General features: G+C 42.7%; 1 protein-coding gene across 3 annotated transcripts in view; it reads left to right on the top strand.

Annotated features, from left to right (window-relative positions):
• LOC137656715 (TBCC domain-containing protein 1-like) overlaps positions 1-19017 on the top strand; it is a 137511-nt gene that overhangs the window by 88650 nt on the left and 29844 nt on the right. For all 3 annotated transcript variants that reach the window (XM_068390948.1, XM_068390947.1, XM_068390949.1), the window contains exons 7-8: positions 1876-2030; positions 8951-9040. In XM_068390948.1, coding sequence (XP_068247049.1) covers positions 1876-2030; positions 8951-9040 — 245 coding nt within the window. The remainder of the gene's footprint in view (positions 1-1875; positions 2031-8950; positions 9041-19017) is intronic.

Here is a 19017-nt window from a genome sequence, read left to right as displayed (position 1 = left end):
CTATCGAAAGTCTCTCAAGAACTAGAGGCTTTTCGAAGGAGGCAGCCAGAACGATTGCCAGAGCAAGGACGACATCCACTCTCAGAGTCTATCAGTCTTAATGGGAAGTCTTCCGAAGCTGGTGCAAGGCCAATGCAGTTTTCCTCAACCAGTACCACTGTAACCCAGATTGCTGACTTCCTGTTACATCTAAGGAACGTAAAATCCCTATCAGCTCCTTCGATCAAGGGTTACAGAAGTATGTTGGCAGCGGTTTTCCGCCACAGAGGCTTGGATCTTTCCTCCAACAAAGATCTACAGGACCTCCTTAGGTCTTTTGAGACCTCAAAGGAACGTCGGTTGTCCACTCCAGGCTGGAATCTAGACGTGGTCCTAAGGTTCCTAATGTCATCAGGATTTGAACCGTTCCAATCAGCCTCTTTTAAGGACCTCACATTAGAAACTCTTTTCCTCGTGTGCTTAGCAACAGGTAAAAGAGTAAGTGAGATCCACGCCTTCAGCAGGAACATAGGTTTCACATCTGAAACGGCTACATGTTCCTTGCGGCTCGGTTTTTTTTGGCTAAAACGAGCTTCCTTCCCGTCCTTGCCCTAAGTCGTTCGAGATCCCAAGCCTGTCCAACATGGTGGGGAACGAACTAGAGAGAGTACTTTGCCCTGTTAGAGCTCTTAAGTACTATCTAAGAAGGTCAAAACCATTACGAGGACAATCAGAAGCCTTATGGTGTGCTATCAAGAAGCCTTCTCTACCAATGTCTAAGAACTCAGTTTCTTACTACATCAGGCTTCTGATTAGAGAAGCAAATTCTCATCTGAAGGAAGAAGACCTTGCTTTGCTGAAGGTAAGGACACATGAAGTGAGAGCTGTGGCTACTTCAGTGGCCTTCAAACAGAACCGTTCTCTGCAGAGTGTTATGGATGCAACCTATTGGAGAAACAAGTCAGTGTTCGCATCATTCCATCTCAAAGATGTCCAGTCTCTTTACGAGTACTGCTACACCCTGGGTCCATTCGTAACAACGAATGCAGTAGTAGGCGAGGGCTCAGCCACTACATTCCCATAATTCCATAACTTTTTAACCTTTCTCTTGAATACTTTTTATGGGTTGTTCGGTCGGCTAAGAAGCCTTCCACATCCTTGTTGATTTGGCGGGTGGTCAATTCTTTCTTGAGAAGCGCCGAGGTTAAAGGTTGTGATGAGGTCCTTTAGTATGGGTTGCAGCCCTGTATACTTTAGCACCTTTGGGTTGATTCAGCCTCCAAGAGGAACGCTGCGCTCAGTAAGGAAGACGAACTTAAAAAAGAGACAGAGTAACGGTTCAATTCGACTTCCTTACCAGGTACTTATTATTTCATTGTTATTTGAGATAACTGTTATATGAAATATGGGATACTTAGCTATCCTTTAATCTTGTACACTGGTTTTCACCCACCCCCCTGGGTGTGAATCAGCTACATGATTATCGGGTAAGTTTAATATTGAAAAATGTTATTTTTATTAGTAAAATAAATTTTTGAATATACTTACCCGATAATCATGATTTAATTGACCCTCCCTTCCTCCCCATAGAGAACCAGTGGGACCGAGGAATAATTGAGGAGGTGTCAACAAGAAGTACTTGAGTACCTGGCCACAGGTGGCGCTGGTAAGTACACCCCCTTCTAGTATTGTGATAGCTGGCGTATCCCTCCATAGAATTCTGTCGGGCAACAGAGTTGACAGCTACATGATTATCGGGTAAGTATATTCAAAAATTTATTTTACTAATAAAGATAACATGTTGAAAGTGCAACTTAATAAACCATTAGCTTGTGAAACAAGCTTCCTCACTACAATATGCAAAACTTTCTTCAAGCGTCTCTTTTCTTCTAACAGCATTTACAAGTTGAAGACAGCGAGAAAAAGAAAAAAGTAGCCGATAAGCGTTCCTCGAGAGAACTGCTGAGTTTTATGAAGTCTGCCGGAGTCTTGTCTATTGATGTGGTGAAGTCCTTGGGTTTAATTTTAGGAGCCTCGGTACGAGGAGAGAAGTAAGTTTTCTGTACGTTTTTTGATTTATCGACTTTCAATGAAAGGTTTTACTTGAATATGTTGGTGGCATTTTCCCCGTACTTTTATTTTTAGTCGTTACTTCTCTCATATTTGATATCCAATATTTACATTTTCTTGTATTGCCTCCATTATTTAGGTAATCTGTTTGGGTACATAATATTCAGGTGACTTTGATTTTTTACACACATGAATAATGGTACTGTATATTACTTCAATGTATTGTTGTTGTTAAATTGTTTTTCAGAGAACGTAGCTTTATGCTTATTCTTATTGTTTTGTTGGACTGTTAGAGAACTTTGTCGTGTATTTTAACATTGTGATCTTGTTGTTAGTGACTCATTAAGCTTTTGGGTCATCTCTTTGAGAATTCATTTCATTGACTCTCTTTCCAAGTTAACATATATTAATATAATGATCATAATAACAAACTTGTTTGTTTTTTTTCAATATTAATCTTACCCGATGATCATGTAGCTGTCAACTCTGTTGCCCGACAGAAATCTACGGTCGGGATACGCCAGCGATCGCTATACAGGTGGGGGTGTACACAACAGCGCCATCTGTGAGTAGGTACTCAAGTACTTCTTGTCAACAAGAACTCAATTTTTCCTCTGTCGTGCCACCGGCAAGACCTACTAATACGCCGTCCCTAACTGGATTTGTTTTCACAACTTTTTGGTGAAGTACACTATTCCAGTTTTGAGCTTTCGCTATGCAGGGGTTTTATCTTCATTTCAAAACTTGAACTCGTTTTGGATAGATTTAATTATGGTGACGAAGAGAGTATGGACTCTCTTTCACTTTTAAATGGCCGACCCTTCCCTTAGACGGAAGTGTTGGTGTCGAAGAGAGTACAGACTCTCTTTCACTTTTAATGACCGACCCTTCCCTTAGACAGAAGTGTGTTTAGGTTTTTGGTAATTTTGCTTAACAAAGTTATAGATTTATTTTATTTCTCTCCGCCATTTATAGGCCTCTTCGATTAACTTTCCATTTATTATAAACTTATAAAAATTAATTTTTATGTTTGTTTATATGCGACCTTTCCTAATAGTAGGCGGTCCTTACTTGGAACCGAAGTTAATTAACATTGAGCCCGTCATATCGTATTTCCTGTTAAGAATTTATGCTATTTTAATTTTAATGTTTTTGAAAGAATTTCTTTGATAGTCTCGTACTGTTTTCAAAGATGAACTAACGTTTAGTTTAGTCTCCGCAGTTGTTGACGTTCAGAACGTTCAACATGCGCTCTATCGTTACGATAGAGAGAGAGTATTTCACGGTTTCACGTTGCAGTAAGAGTAAACCGATTCTAGCGTTTCGTTCATTCTTTCTTAGCTTAAATGGTTTTAATTCTAATAAAGGAACTTTTTTTTTTGGGAAACCTTTCAGTTTTTTTCCTTTAACAAATAATATGTTTTAACGATATATAATTGGGCTCATCTCTCAGGTTCTAAGTCAAGAGAGAGAGAGATAGAGACGGAGGGAGAGAGAGGAGGATAAACGTTTCGTTCAAGCGGGTAACGTTGTTCTCGTTTTTTACTCTTCTCCCTAGTCGCTATAGGGGTAGAAGGTAAAACGTTTCTAGAGTTTTATTCTTGTTCCCAGGCTTTATGCGGTGAGAGATTTTAAACGTAGTTTATTTGATCTAGTGTTTAGTCTCTTTTCCAGCCACTGAATTCTTTATCTTTCATTATGTTTTTCTGTTACATTGTAATTCTGTTTCGCAATTACTACCTTTTAATGAAGGATAGGATTGCGTGTTTCAGGTACAAATCACTTAAAGTTTCGAGTTCAGTGAAATAAGTGCAAACAGAAAATCAAAAGTGATAAAGTGATATGCTCAAAGTGTTACAGTGTTGCGTTCGAGGGTTCGTTTGTTCGTGCCAGTTGTTCACCTTGTCCGATACCTCTTACAAGCTCCCAAGCCCAGGGGAGAAGTAATGTCGAAGGACTTATGGGTTCCACAGGTCTTGATCGACGAACAGACGTTTCCCTCCGTGGTTTCGGGTGTATCTACACACGTTGCCGACGTGATCACCCCACCCACACAAAGACGAGAGAGCCCATTTATTCCTCGTCTGCGGAAGAGGTTTCTCGCAGAAACCATGGACCAAATCTTGCAGCTTTTAAGTGCAAGTCGGTCCCTTCCGCGCAAGTCCAACGGCCTAGGTGTAGCCACTGGGTCAGTTCGGACTCGCTCCAGTCATCCGACGACTGCACACCTCCCAAGAGAGGCAAGGTGGTACCGCAACAGGCAGTAACTCCGTCTGTTGCCGCACCAGCTGTTTTAGACCCTCAGTCACAACGGACAGTAGCTCCGTTTGTTGTTGTCTTTCATAGACCCTAGTGGTCCATGCTGCAGACTATACAGTCTCAGCTTGCTCCTTCATGCAGGAGTATCGTGCTGGAAGGTTGACAATGCACCTGTTAATCTACAACCTTCCACGGTTGTGCGCTCAGCAGATACTGCGGCTGCCTGCTCCCACACTCCACCTGTGAGAGCTCCACCTCCGATGCGCAGTCGACCCTGCCAGACGCATGTTCATGCTGCACCCTCCATTGACATGCGTGAGCTACCGCATCAGCAGTGGGAAGGTGCTGTAGAGCTGCCGTGTTTTGACACAATGCGGCATGCTCCGCAACCCATGCGGCATGCTCCGCATTCCATACGGCATGCTCCGCAACCCACGGCAGTCCCTCCCACGCACCAACACTCAGCTTTTGTTGTTGCCAGCTCCCACACTCCGACTGCGGAGAAGGTTGACGATGCACCCGTAGGCCTACACCTCCCACGGTTGTGCGCCCGGCATGGCTTCCTGCTCTCACACTCTTGTTGTGAGAGCTCCTCCACCCATGCACAGTCAACCCTGCCAGATGTATGATGACTCCCACACACAGAGCACTCCGTTGCCGTGCGTGAGCTACCACTAGCTGCCGTGTTTTGACACGGTGTGTCAGCCTCCGCAACACACTGTGGTTACCGCCACTCGCCCGCAGCAAACTAGTCAGTCAGGAGTTGAGGCTTCCCCACACAACTTTGGTTGTTGCCAACTCACAGACTGTCAAACAGTTACATGACGTTGCCTTCTGGTCTGCTACTTATACACCAGTGCTGTATGTCCTCACGCTCCTGTTGTGGTTGACAGTTCAGTTTTTGACAGTTCAGACTGTCAAGCAGTTTCATAACGTTGCCTTCTGGTCTGCTGCTTTTGCACCAGTGAAACCCTCACTGAGAGAACCTAGCTTTTCTCGGTTATGGTTCCTGTAGATGAGAAAGTGCTGTTCTCCCTCCTTCTGATATTCCCTTGAGGACTCTGTCATTTGGAGAGGAGCCTTAAGCTGCTTAGCCTCCTATGGACTTTAATTTAAGCATAACATGCTTCCAGGGAGGGTAAATGGTTCCGCTTCAGTCGCTAACCCCGTCTGTTGCCACACCTGCTCCCATAGACCTTGGGCTTTGTTGCAAGACATGCAGTCCAAGCTTAGTCCTTGATAGAGGATTTTTTACGGAGAAGAACCTTCTTGCCAACGACCTTCCTACCAGTTGGTTGTACGCCCTGTTGACGCTGAGGTATCCTACTCACGTCCGCCAGTTGAGATGGTTCCTCCACCGGTGCGACCCAGTGTGGGTTGCCAGTCGCACGTTGACGTTAAGCTACTCTCGGAGGTGGTTGTGGACGTTCAGTGTGTCACTGGGAAGACGTTCAACAACCAGCAGAGGTGACTTGTTGTGACGCAGTGCGGCAACCTCAGCAACCCGATAAGGGGTTGTCTGTACTACCCAGACAGTCTAGACAGTTTCGGGTTGTCGCTGTACTTCCTCGCATCCCCATGGTTGACAGTTCACAGACTGTGCAGCAGTACCATGATCTTGTGTCCGGCTCCGTCACGCATCCACCAGTGCGACCGGATTCAGCGAGTCAGACGTTGCCCACTCCGTTGCCGTTTCCTCATCAGTTTCGGATGAGGAACCCTCTGATGAGGACATGGCTGAACAAGAAGATCAATCCCCAGCCCTGCTATCCATCCAGAAGATGCTGAAGAAGGAATACGGCCCTGTCAGGCTGTGGATGAGTCTGGTTAGGACACTGTCATCCGTGGTTCAATTGGTGTCACTTGGAAGACTACACCTCCGTCCTCTTCGGTTTCATCTAGCTCTTCACTGGAAAAGGACAAGACGCTAGAAGCGGTCTCGATCCCGGTTTCCGGAAGATAAGTCTGGTCTAACCTGAGGAAAGGACTTTATCAACCTTTTTTAGGGTCTTCCCCTGACTGTTCAGACTCCCAACCACGTTCTCTTCTCAGACGCATCGGACGTAGGCTGGGGTGCGACCTTAGGCGGTAGGGAATGCTCGGGATTATGGAACTCGAGTCAAAGGACAATGCATTTTAACTGCAAGAAGCTTCTGGCAGTACGTCTGACCTGGAAAAGCTTCAGGTCTCTCCTTCAAGACAAAGTAATGGAGGTCAACACGGACAACTCCCTGCTTTGATGTTCATCTCCTAGCAAGGAGGGACCTACTCTCTGACATGGTGCGAGTTCGCTAGTGACCTCCTCTCCTGTTCAACAGGTCTAGACTTTTCACTAGTAACAAATTTCTTCCAAGGCAACTTGAATGTCTTAGCAGTTTGTCTCAGTAGGAAGGGACAATAATTCCAACATATTGGACCCTCCACAGAGATGTATGCAAGAGACTTTGGGTCACCTGGGGCCAGCCAACCATAGATCTCTTCGCAACCTCGATGTCCAAGAGGCTCTCAATACTTTGCTCACCTATCCCGGACCCAGCAGTGGTTCTGTTAGATGCCTTTCTACTAGATTAGTCTCATCTAGATCTATATGCATTCCCTCCGTTCTAGATTGTCAACAAGGTACTGCAGAAGTTCGCCTCTCACGATGGGACAAAGTTGACACTAGTTGCTTCCCTCTGGCCCGCGAGAGAATAACTTACCGAGGTACTTCGATGGCTAGTAGACGTTCCCAGAACTCTTCCCCTAAGGGTGGACCTGCTACGTCTGCCACGCGTAAGAAGGTACTCCAAGGCCTCCACGCTCTTCGTCTCACTGCCTTCAGAGTATCGAAAGACTCTCGAGAACTAGAGGTTTTTCGAAGGAGGCAACCAGAGCGATTGTTAGAGCAAGGAGAACATCCACCCTTAGAGTCTACCAATCGAAGTGGGAAATCTTCCGAAACTGGTGCAAGTCAGTATCCGTATCCTCGACCAGTACCTCTGTAACTCAAATAGCTGACTTCCTCTTATATCTGAGGAAAGAGCGATCTCTTTCAGCTCCCACTTTCAAGGGTTACAGAAGCATGTTGGCATCAGTCTTCCGTCACAGAGGCTTAGATCTTTCCAACAATAAAGATCTACAGGACCTCCTTAAGTCTTTTGAGACCACGAAGGAGCGTCGTTTGGTTACACCTGGTTGGAATTTAGACGTGGTTCTAAGATTCCTTATGTTAGACAGGTTCGAACCACTTCAATCAGCCTCCCTGAAAGATCTCACCTTTAAGACTCTTTTCCTGATATGCTTAACCACAGCTAAAAGAGTCAGTGAGATTCATGCCTTCAGCAAGAACATCGGATTTTCATCCGAAACGGCTACATGTTCTACATCTTGGTTTTCTAGCCAAACACGAGCTGCCTTCTCGGCCTTGACCAATATCGTTCGTTATTCCAAACTTATCGTATGGTTGGAAATGAACTAGAAAGAGTATTATGTCCTGTAAGAGCTCTTAAGTTCTTTTTTAAAAACCTTTACGAGGCCCGTCTGAAGCTTTATGGTGTTCAGTTAAGAATTCATCTTTGCCTATGTCAGAGAATTCTTTATCCTATTATTTTCAGACTGTTAATACGAGAAGCTCATTCCCTTCTGAATGAGGGAGACCAAGCTTGGCTGAAGGTAAGGACACACGAAGTTAGAGCTGTCACAACTTCCGTGACCTTTTAATAAAATAGATCTCTGCAAAATATTTTCGACGCAACCTTTTGGAAAAGCTAATCAGTGTTCGCGTCTTTTATCTTAAGAATGTCCAGTCTCTTTACGAGAACTGCTACACTCTGGGACCATTCGTAGCAACGAGTGCAGTAGTGGTGGGGGCTCCACCACTACAATTCCCTAATTCCAGAACCTTTTTAATCTTTCTCTTGAAATATTTCTGGGTTGTCCGGAAGGCTAAGAAGCCTTCCGCATCCTGGTTGATTTGGCGGGTGGTCAAATTCTTTCTTGAGAAGCGCCTAGATTAGAGGTTGTGATGAGGTCCTTTAGTATGGGTTGCAGCCCTTCATACTTCAGCACCTAGGAGTCGCTCAGCATCCTAAGAGGATCGCTAGGCTCAGTAAGGAAGACGTACTTAAAAAGGCAGAGTAATGGTTCAAGTCGACTTCCTTACCAGGTACTTATTTATTTTATGTTTGTTATTTTGAATAACGGCTAAAATAAGATACGGGATACTTAGCTTCTTTGTTAACATGTATGCTGGTCTCCACCCACCACCCTGGGTGTGAATCAGCTACATGATCATCGGGTAAGATTAATATTGAAAAATGTTATTTTCATTAGTAAAATAAATTTTTGAATATACTTACCCGATGATCATGAATTTAAGGACCCGCCCTTCCTCCCCATAGAGAACCAGTGGACCGAGGAGAAAATTGAGTTCTTGTTGACAAGAAGTACCTGAGTACCTACTCGACAGATGGCGCTGTTGTGTACACCCCCACCTGTATAGCGATCGCTGGCGTATCCCGACCGTAGATTTCTGTCGGGCAACAGAGTTGACAGCTACATGATCATCGGGTAAGTATATTCAAAAATTTATTTTACTAATGAAAATAACATTTTATTAACAGGAGTGAGAGAGATAACAAATGTGTTTATATTTCATTAACAGGAATGAAAAAGATCTGTTGTCCGTTGCTACCGATATAAATAATTGTTATAGATCTGGTTATCTAAGCAAGAAAAATGCCTTTCAGAAAGGGTAAGTACAGTACTTTTACATTGTCAGCTAACTCTTAAAAGCTTAAGATTATAGTTTGATTTGAATCTTTCCATTCTTTTTGCTCTTCATAGTTATTTTATTGATTTGCACAATTTTGTGAATGCTGCACATTTGCTTATGGAATCTTTTCTTTATATTTGGACAGAACTTTGCTTTTGAATGATTGAATTTCATAGTACTGTATATGATTTCATGATAGTGTGCTCTTCATTGTTATTCAAGTCTGAAGTACCACTAGTTAGTTTTACTACTCTCTTGTCCATAATTTAGTTTTAGTGCTCTTTTGTCTTTCTTATCATTTAGTTAACATTTTTTTTCAAGCAAGCAAACTCTTCAATTATTCCAGGACACCTATGTTTGGAAATTATTTCTTTTCCTCATGCATGTGTTATTTTCTTTTTTCTTCTTTACAGCACTCTTAATTCTTGAAGCAGAGCCTTTGCACATGTGCTTGGTACACTATCTTCATTAATCACACTCTGCGTATGGGAAGGCAAGAGTGTATGTAACAGTTGTTTGTTTATTGTCAGAATTTCCTTATTTTCAAGATAAATTCTTTTTTAAATCTTTCAAAAAAAAATTTTTTAAATCACAATCTTCTCTCCAGTTCCTGAAAATTTTTTTGAATAGCTCTTGCTTCCCGCTATTGATTTTGAAATTCCTGCTTAATATAGATAATTTCCTCGTAATTTTTTAGTCATATGAGATTCAATATATGCGTAGCATAGATAGTTTTACTCCTAATTTTAATCACTAACATGAATTTTGGAGTATTATGGTTAGTAAATTTAGTGAAATTGAAATACAAACCCTTATTTTACAGAAGCCTAAATAATTTGGTACTCAGTCCAAGCTTCTTATCAGCTGTCATTGCATTCTGAGCACCCCTGTGGTTGCAGAATTCTGCAGATACTAGAGAGCGTAAACTCTTAAGAATTTTGTTTCCCACTTTAAATATTCTTTGAAGTAATGTAAGTGTGCATTTCAACCTTCTGGTGATCCTGGCCATGATAAAATCTGGTAGGCTCAAGACTAGGAAACTTGTTAACGGCAAGCAGTTATGTAATTTGTTAACCCTTTTACCCCCGGGGTATTTGGAAATTTCCAACCCTTAACCCCCAAGGGGTTATTTTTTTCCCCAGCACATTTTGCAGTATATTTTTTTTTAAATTGCTCTAAAAGCCTTAATTTTTGTCATAGAGAGGTCAAGTTGGTCTCATTCTCTTGGAAAATGCCTGAATTTTCTCAAAAAAAAAAAATTTATAGCATTTTTTTGCAAGGACGTACCGGTACGTCCATAGGGGTAAAGGGATGAGTTTTGTGAAACGTACCAGTACGTCCTTTGGGGGTAAAAGGGTTAATGGCTACATGAACTGAGGTACGTCAACGGATCCTCCTCTGTTGAATCTAAAATTAACTACAGCAGTGAATGTTGTACACTGTAATCATGATATAGTACAGTATACTAAATTAAAATCTTATACTTGCACTTACCAATATTTACCAATTTTAAATATTTAACTTAGCCGGTGAATATATAGCTGCAACTCTGTTGCTCGACAGACAAAATCTACGGAAAAACTCGCCAGCGATCGCTACACAGGCTGCGGGTGTGCCCAACAGCGCCATCTGTCGACCAGATACCCAGCTCTTATGTAAACAAAGACTCAATTTTCTCTCTGTCGACATGTCGACAAGACGTACTTTACTCGCTGTTCCTAAACTGGAGTTTTTCACATCATATTGGTGAAGTACTATATTCTGGTTTTGAGCTTTCGCAATGCAGGTGTTTTATCTTCATCTTAAATCTTGAACTCGTTTTGGATAGATTTAATTATGGTGACAAAGAGAGTATGGACTTTCTTTCACTTTTAAATGGCCGACCCTTCCCTTAGACGGAAGTGTGTTTAGGCTTTTAGTAATTATCTTATCACGTTATAGATTATTTATAGATTTTCCTCTATATATTTTATATCTCTCCGCCTTTATTAGGCCTCTTCAATTAACTTTCCATTTATTATAAACATATAAAAATAAATTTTAATGTTTTGTTTATATGCGACCTTTCCTGAGAGAAGATAGGCGGTCCTAACTTGGAAACCGAAGTTAATCAACGTTGAGCCCTTTATATCGTAAATAGCTTTTAAAGAGCTAAGGATTTAAAACTTTTTAAATGTAATATTTTATGAAAGATTTTCTTTGATAGTCTTCGTACTGTTTTCAAAGATGAACTAACGTTTAGTTTATTTATGCTACGCAGTTGTTGACGTTCAGGACGTTCAACATGCGCTCTATCGTTACGATAGAGAGAGAGTGTATCACGGTTTCACTTTGCAGTAAGAGTAAATCGATTCTGACGTTTTGTTCATTCTCTCTTAGCTTAAATGTTTTAAATTCTATTTTAAAGGAACTTTTTATTTGAAAAACCTTTCAGTTTTTTCCTTTAGTCAAATAACATGTTTTTTTGACGAGATATAATTGGGCTCTTCTCTTAGGTGCGAAATCATGAGAGAAAGAGAGAGAGAGATAGAGACGGAGGGAGAGAGAGGAGAGAAAACGTTCCGTTCAAGCGGGTAACGTTGTTCTCGAGTTACTCTTGTCCCTAGTCTCTGTACGGGAGGAAGGATAAAACGTTTTTAGTTTTTTATTCTCGTCCCCAGGCTATGTGCGGTGAGAGATTGAAAACGTAGTTTATATGAACTAGTGTTTAGTCTCTTTCCCAGCCACTGGATTTTTTATCTTAAAATATGTTTTCTGTTTTTTGCTGGTATTAATGAGCTTGCATTATACGACTGATTTCGCAATTACTACCTTTTAATGAAGGGTAGAATTGCGTGTTTCAGGTAGAAATCAGTAAAAGTTTCGATTTCAGTGAAATAAGTGCAAAACAGAAAATCGAAGTGATAAAGTGATATGCGCAAAGTGTTACAGTGTTGCGTCCGAGGGTTCGTCTGTTCGTGCCTGTCGTTCACCTAGTCCGGGACCTCTTGCATGCTCCCAAGCCCAGGGGAGAAGTAATGTCGAACGACTTATGGGTTCGAGAGGCCTTGATCAACGAACAGACGTTTTCCCTCTATGGTATCGGGTGTATCTTACCAAGATCTCCCCTACCATAAGACGAGAGAGACGTTGTTTCTCCTTGTCATCCGAAGGCTTTTCGCATAAGAAACCTGTCACAAGGTTTCGAAGCCCTTAAGCGAAAGTCAGTCCTTTCAGGACAGGTCCAGCGTCCTGGTTACAGCCATTAGGACAGCTCTGACCCTATGCAGTCATCGGATAACTGCTCGCCGCCTAACAAAAGCGTAACACAGACTCCGAGAGTCTTTTTTGTTGGCAAAGTGTTGCGGTCACAGACGTTACCCTCGTCTCTTACCACAACCATTTCCGTTGATCCTTAATGGGTTGTATGGCAAGACATACAGAATATGCTTGCCTCCCTTATGGAAGACTATTCTGCCGATTAGTCCGTTGAGTCTAGCCGTTTATCTCATCGATATCCTGGCTTTCAGCCAACCTAACGTTCCCTTGTGCTCCCTGTTGACGTTGGCGTAGCTAAGTCACGTCAGTCAGGTTGTTTAGAACCACACTCGATGCGGTCTCGTGTGGTTTTTCAGCCGCATTTGGACGTTAGGCCACTTGCTGATGCTCCTGTTGACGTTCAAGACGTTCACTAACAATCGGAGTTGACTTGTTTTGACGCTTTCTAGAGTTGTTTTGACTGCTCAGTCTAGGCAGTCAAAGCAGTCTCGAGTGGACGCTGTGCGTCCTCACGCACCTGTTGTGGTTGACAGTTCAGTTGTTGACAGTTCACAGACTGTCAAGCAGTTACATGACGTTGCGTTCTGGTCCGCTACTAATGCACCAGTGAGTGTGGACTCAGCTTGTAAAGCATTGCCACCACGGTAGGTCTCTCCCTTGCTTGAGACTCAGCTTTTATCGGACAAGGTTCCTGTAGATGAGGAAGTTGCTGTTCCCCCTCCTACTGATATTCCCTTGAGGACTCTGTCAGATGCAGAGGAGCCTAAAGCTGCTTAGCCCCCTATGGACTTTAATTAAATCATGATGATTTTTTTAAGGATCTTTGTCCGGATCTTTTTGTAACTGCTGCTCCTCGTTCGCCTAAACGTCAGAGCTTACACTAGGCCTAGCTACTTCGAAGCCGTTGTTTTTAGGCTAGTGCTCTCTCGCTCTCCTAGAGAGCTTTACGTTGGCTAGGCGACTGGTTTTTCACCAGGAGGAGTTTGGGGGATACAGCCTTTGCTTTCCCTTCTTTTAAACTGGCTTATAGAGCGAGAGTCTGATATGACATGAGAGAAGTTCTCGGCTTGGGAGTTAATGCCTCTGCCCAGATAGACTTCTCAAATCTCGTAGACTCTCCCTGGCGCCTGGCCAGGAGACGCTCCAAGTTTTTTTTACAGGTCAACTTCACAGCTGTTTTCGAGCCTTTGAAGTTTTGCTGTACAATTATGTCATGCATAAACAAGGCTTTCAGGGATGGAAAGCGGTACCGCCTCAGTCGCTAACCCCGTCTGTTGACGCACCTGCTCCCGTAGACCCTAAATGGGCTTTGCTGCAAGACATGCAGTCCAAGCTTGCGTCCTTGATAGAGGACTTTAATGCGGAGAAGGTTGCTACCGAACCTTCTGGCCAACAACCTTCCAACCGGTCGGTTGTGCGCCCTGTTGACGCTGAGGTAACCTACTCGCGTCTGCCAGTTGAGGTGGTTCTTCCACCGATGCGACCCAGTGTGGGTTGCCAGCCGCACGTTGTCGTTAAGCGACGCTCGGAGGTGGTTGTTGACGTTCAGGACGTTCAACAACCAGCAGAGGTGACTTGTTTTGACGCAGTGCGTCAACCTCAGCAACCCGGTAGGGTGTTGACTGCACAACCCAGACGGTCTAGACAGTCTCGGGTTGACGCTGTGCTTCCTCGCGCACCCATTGTTGTTGACAGTTCACAGACTGTGCAGCAGTTCCATGATGTTGCGTCCGGCTCTGTCACGCATGCACCAGTGCGACCGGACTCAGCGAGCCAGACGTTGCCCACTCCGTTGCCGTTTCCTCATCAGTTTTCGGATGAGGAACCCTCTGATGAGGACGTTGCTGAACAACAAGACGATCAGCCCCCAGAATAGATCAAGCCCTGCTATCCATCCAGAAGATGCTGAAGAAGGAACGCTGCTCAGTCAGGCTGTGGATGAGTCTGGTAGGGACGCTGTCATCCGTGGAACAATTTGTGTCACTAGGAAGACTACACCTCCGTCCTCTTCATACCATCTAGCTTTTCACTGGAAAAAGGACAAGACGCTAGAAGCGGTCTCGATCCCGTTTTCCGAAAAGATAAAGTCTTGTCTGACTTGGTGGAAGGACAATATCAACCTAAGAGAGGGTCTTCCCCTGGCTGTTCAGACTCCCAACCAACCACGTTCTCTTCTCGGACGCATCGGACGTGGGCTGGGGCGCGACACTAGACGGTCGGGAATGCTCAGGACTGTGGAACTCGAGTCAGAGGAGCATGCATATCAACTGCAAGGAGCTGTTGGCAGTACATCTGGCCTTGAAAAGCTTCAAGTCTCTCCTTCGAGGCAAAGTGGTGGAAGTTAACTCGGACAACACCACGGCCTTGGCGTACATCTCCAAACAAGGAGGTACCCACTCACTGACGTTGTACGAGATCGCAAGGGACCTGCTCATCTGGTCAAAAGGTCAAGACATCTCCCTAGTAACGAGGTTCATCCAAGGCGACTTGAACGTCATAGCAGATTGTCTCAGTCGGAAAGGGCAAGTAATTCCAACCGAATGGACCCTCCACAAGGATGTGTGCAAGAGACTTTGGGCCAATTGGGGTTAACCATCCATAGATCTCTTTGCAACCTCGCTGACCAAGAGGCTTCCAATCTATTGCTCTCCAGTCCCGGACCCAGCAGCAATACATATAGATGCTTTCCTCCTAGATTGGTCACATCTGGATTTCTACGCATTCCCACCGTTCAAGATTGTCAACAAGGTACTGCAGAAGTTCGCCTCTCACAAAGGGACAAGGTTGACGTTAGTTGCTTCCCTCTGGCCCGCGAGAGAATGGTTCACCGAGATACTTCGATGGTTAGTAGACGTTCCCAGTAGTCTTCCTCTAAGGGTAGACCTTCTACGTCAGCCACACGTAAAGAAGGTACTCCAAAGCCTCCACGCTCTTCGTCTGACTGCCTTCAGACTATCGAAAGACTCTCGAGAGCTAGAGGCTTTTCGAAGGAAGCAGCCAGTGCGATTGCTAGAGCAAGGAGAGCGTCTTCCATTAGAGTCTACCAATCGAAGTGGGAAGTCTTCCGAGACTGGTGCAAGTCAGTTTCTGTATCCTCGACCAGTACCTCTGTAGCTCAAATAGCTGTTTTTCTCTTATACCTGAGAAAAGGACGATCCCTTTCAGCTCCCACTATCAAGGGCTACAGAAGCATGTTGGCATCGGTCGTCCGGCATAGAGGCTTAGATCTTTCCAAACATGAAGATCTGCAAGACCTCCTTAAGTCTTTTGAGACCACCAAGGAGCGTCGTTTGGCTACCCCTGGATGGAATTTAGACGTGGTACTAAGATTCTTCATGTCAGACAGGTTGGAGCCGTTACAATCAGCCTCCCTGAAAGATCTCACTCTTAAGACTCTTTTCCTGGTATGCTTAGCCTCGGCTAAAAGAGTCAGTGAGATTCATGCCTTCAGCAAGAACATCGGATTTTCGTCAGAAAAAGCCACTTGTTCGCTGCAACTTGGTTTTCTAGCCAAAAATGAGCTGCCTTCTCGGCCTTGGCCTAAATCTTTCGATATCCCCAGCTTATCGGAGATTGTAGGCAATGAACTAGAAAGAGTCTTATGCCCTGTTAGAGCTCTTAAGTTCTATTTAAAGCGTACTAAACCTTTACGAGGCCAATCTGAAGCTTTATGGTGTTCAGTTAAGAAACCATCCTTGCCTATGTCAAAGAATGCTTGGTCAGACTTTATCAGATTGTTAATACGAGAAGCTCATTCACATCTGAGTGAGGAAGACCGAACTTTGCTTAAGGTGAAGACGCACGAAGTTAGAGCTGTAACAACTTCCGTGGCCTTTAAGCAAAATATATCTCTGCAAAGTATAATGGACGCAACTTATTGGAGAAGCAAGTCAGTGTTCGCGTCATTTTACTTGAAAGATGTCCAGTCTCTTTACAAGAACTGCTACGTAGACACTGGGACCATTCGTAGCAGCGAGTGCAGTAGTGGGTGAGGGCTCAACCACTACAATTCCCTAATTCCATATCCTTTTAATCTGTCTCTTGAAATGTTTTTTTTTTTATGGGTTGTCCGGAAGGCTAAGAAGCCTTTCGCATCCTGGTTGATTTGGCGGGTGGTCAAAGTCATTTCTTGAGAGCGCCCAGATTAGGGGTTTGATGAGGTCCTGTTGTATGGGTTGCAACCCTTGATACTTCAGCTCCTAGGGGTCGATCAGCATCCTAAGAGGATCGCGAGGCTCCGTAAGGAAGACGTACTTAAAAGGCAGAGTAATTGTTCAAGTCGACTTCCTTACCAGGTACCTATTTATTTTGTTTTTGTTATTTTGATAACTTCTAAAATGAAATAAAAAACTCTTAGCTCATAAAATGTAATCATATATTACTGGTCTCTACCCACCATCCTGGGTGTGAATCAGCTATATATTCACCGGCTAAGTTAAATATTTAAAAATGATATTTTGATTATAAAATAAATTTTTGAATATACTTACCCGGTGAATATAAATTAAATGACCCTCCCTTCCTCCCCAATAGAGACGCAGTGGGACGAGGAGAAAATTGAGTCTTTGTTTACATAAGAGCTGGGTATCTGGTCGACAGATGGCGCTGTTGGGCACACCCGCAACCTGTGTAGCGATCGCTGGCGAGTTTTTCCGTAGATTTTGTCTGTCGAGCAACAGAGTTGCAGCTATATATTCACCGGGTAAGTATATTCAAAAATTTATTTTATAATCAAAATATCATTATTAATATACTGTAAATTCATGTTTAAAAAATCTGAATTAAATCAGATCAGTAAAAATAGAATACATAGGAAATATTGAATAAAAGAGAATAAGGATGATGTGGGATAAAATGAACAAGGAAGGGTATAAGGAATAAACATAAACTGAAGTGAACAATTAAAATTCATAAACATCAGAGGTGAAAAGATGAATGAGGAGGAAAGAGGGAAGAATGGGCAAAACCTTATAGCCTTTGGCATTAGATATAATTGATAGGTGGAACATAGTTGGAAATACTGGATAACAGGGAACAAGAAAGAAAATAATGAGATAAAGGAGATAATGCATTATAAAGATGGGAATAAGGGTACAGTATGTGGAATAAACTAGACTGAAATAGATAGTAAAAATGTGTAAATAATGGAAATGAATAAGAAAGACGGAAGAATGAGAGAAACCTTGTAGACTTTGGGCTAACATTCTTTTATTTTTAAACATAACTTCACCGAATGATTTGAAAAATTCACCCAGTGCTTCCAGGTTAGTGGCTGTGGTTAATTAAGTGATTAACTGGCATATTTTTATTGTTTTTTTTCTAAATCAAAAGTTTTATAGTTTATGAGGCTCTAGTATACTATAAACTCAATGTAGCTTGACTACTACTTAGAACTGAAGGCTATCAAATCATGCATAATTTTATTTTACCTATAGATGATTATGACGTATACATTATCACTTATAGAATCTTATAGTACAGGAGATTTGATGAATTTACCACCACACAGTTTGTCCTCTTTGGAGTGGTTGGTACCACAAAGATACAGCCTTCCATCATCTTGAGTCTTGAATAAGGTTTCTAGCCCAATATCCTTTTCTACCTTTTCTAGACCTTAACCCTTTTACCCCCAGGCTATTTGGAAATTTCCAACCCTTAACCCCAAGGGGGTTATTTTTTTCCCAGCACATTTTGCAGTATATATTTTTTAAATTACTCTAACAGCCTTAATTTTTGTCATAGAGAGGTCAGGTTGGTCTCATTCTCTTGGATAATGCCTGAATTTTCTCAAAAGATTATAAAAAATATGAAAAAAAAATTTTTTTTAGCATTTGTTTGCAAGGACGTACCGGTACGTCCATGGGGGTAAAGGGATGGCTTTTGTGAAACGTACCAGTATGTCCTTTGGGGGTAAAAGGGTTAACTTGGTGGACTGGTGAGCAGTAGGCTTTGAGCAATCTGTGGACATAGCATTCATAAGTTGGGGCTGCAATGCTCTGCTACTGTATCCACTTTGACTGGTTGCACCTTCCAAAAATGGCTGGTTTGGTTGCAACATCTATACTCCATTGTATATTATTGTACATGAAGTTTTAGGTATTTTATTTTGAAACACTTATGGAAATATGATACATATGTAAACACTACAATCCCTGTTTGTTTTTGTAGCATTTTAAAACTAAATGTAATTCTTAACCCTTTTACCCCCAAAGGACGTACTGGTACGTTTCACAAAACTCATCCCTTTACCCCCATGGACGTACCGGTACGTCCTTGCAAAAAAATGCTATAAATTTTTTTTTTCTTCATATTTTTGATAATTTTTTGAGAAAATTCAGGCATTTTCCAAGAGAATGAGACCAACCTGACCTCTCCATGACAAAAATTGAGGCTGGTAGAGCAATTTAAAAAAAATATACTGCAAAATGTGCTGGGGAAAAAAATAACCCCCTGGGGGTTAAGGGTTGGAAATTTCCAAATAGCCTGGGGGTAAAAGGGTTAATAACGCTCTTTTAAGTCTCACTGGTCTCACTGTACTTTGATATACTGTATTCGGAACTTAGGTAACACCCATTAAAATAGAAAATATTTAAAATGGTAGAACTTGATGTAAAATAAAGTTATGGGTAAGTAAGCATGAAAGATACTTTTGTTTTAAGGAAGTGTGTGTTATGTACAAACTTTGTGTAAAGATTATC

Source organism: Palaemon carinicauda, chromosome 17, assembly GCF_036898095.1.
Source record: "Palaemon carinicauda isolate YSFRI2023 chromosome 17, ASM3689809v2, whole genome shotgun sequence".
NCBI classification, from domain to species: domain Eukaryota; kingdom Metazoa; phylum Arthropoda; class Malacostraca; order Decapoda; family Palaemonidae; genus Palaemon; species Palaemon carinicauda.
The sequence above is the reverse complement of the archived record's forward strand: the minus strand, read 5'-3'. Positions and strand labels throughout refer to the sequence as shown.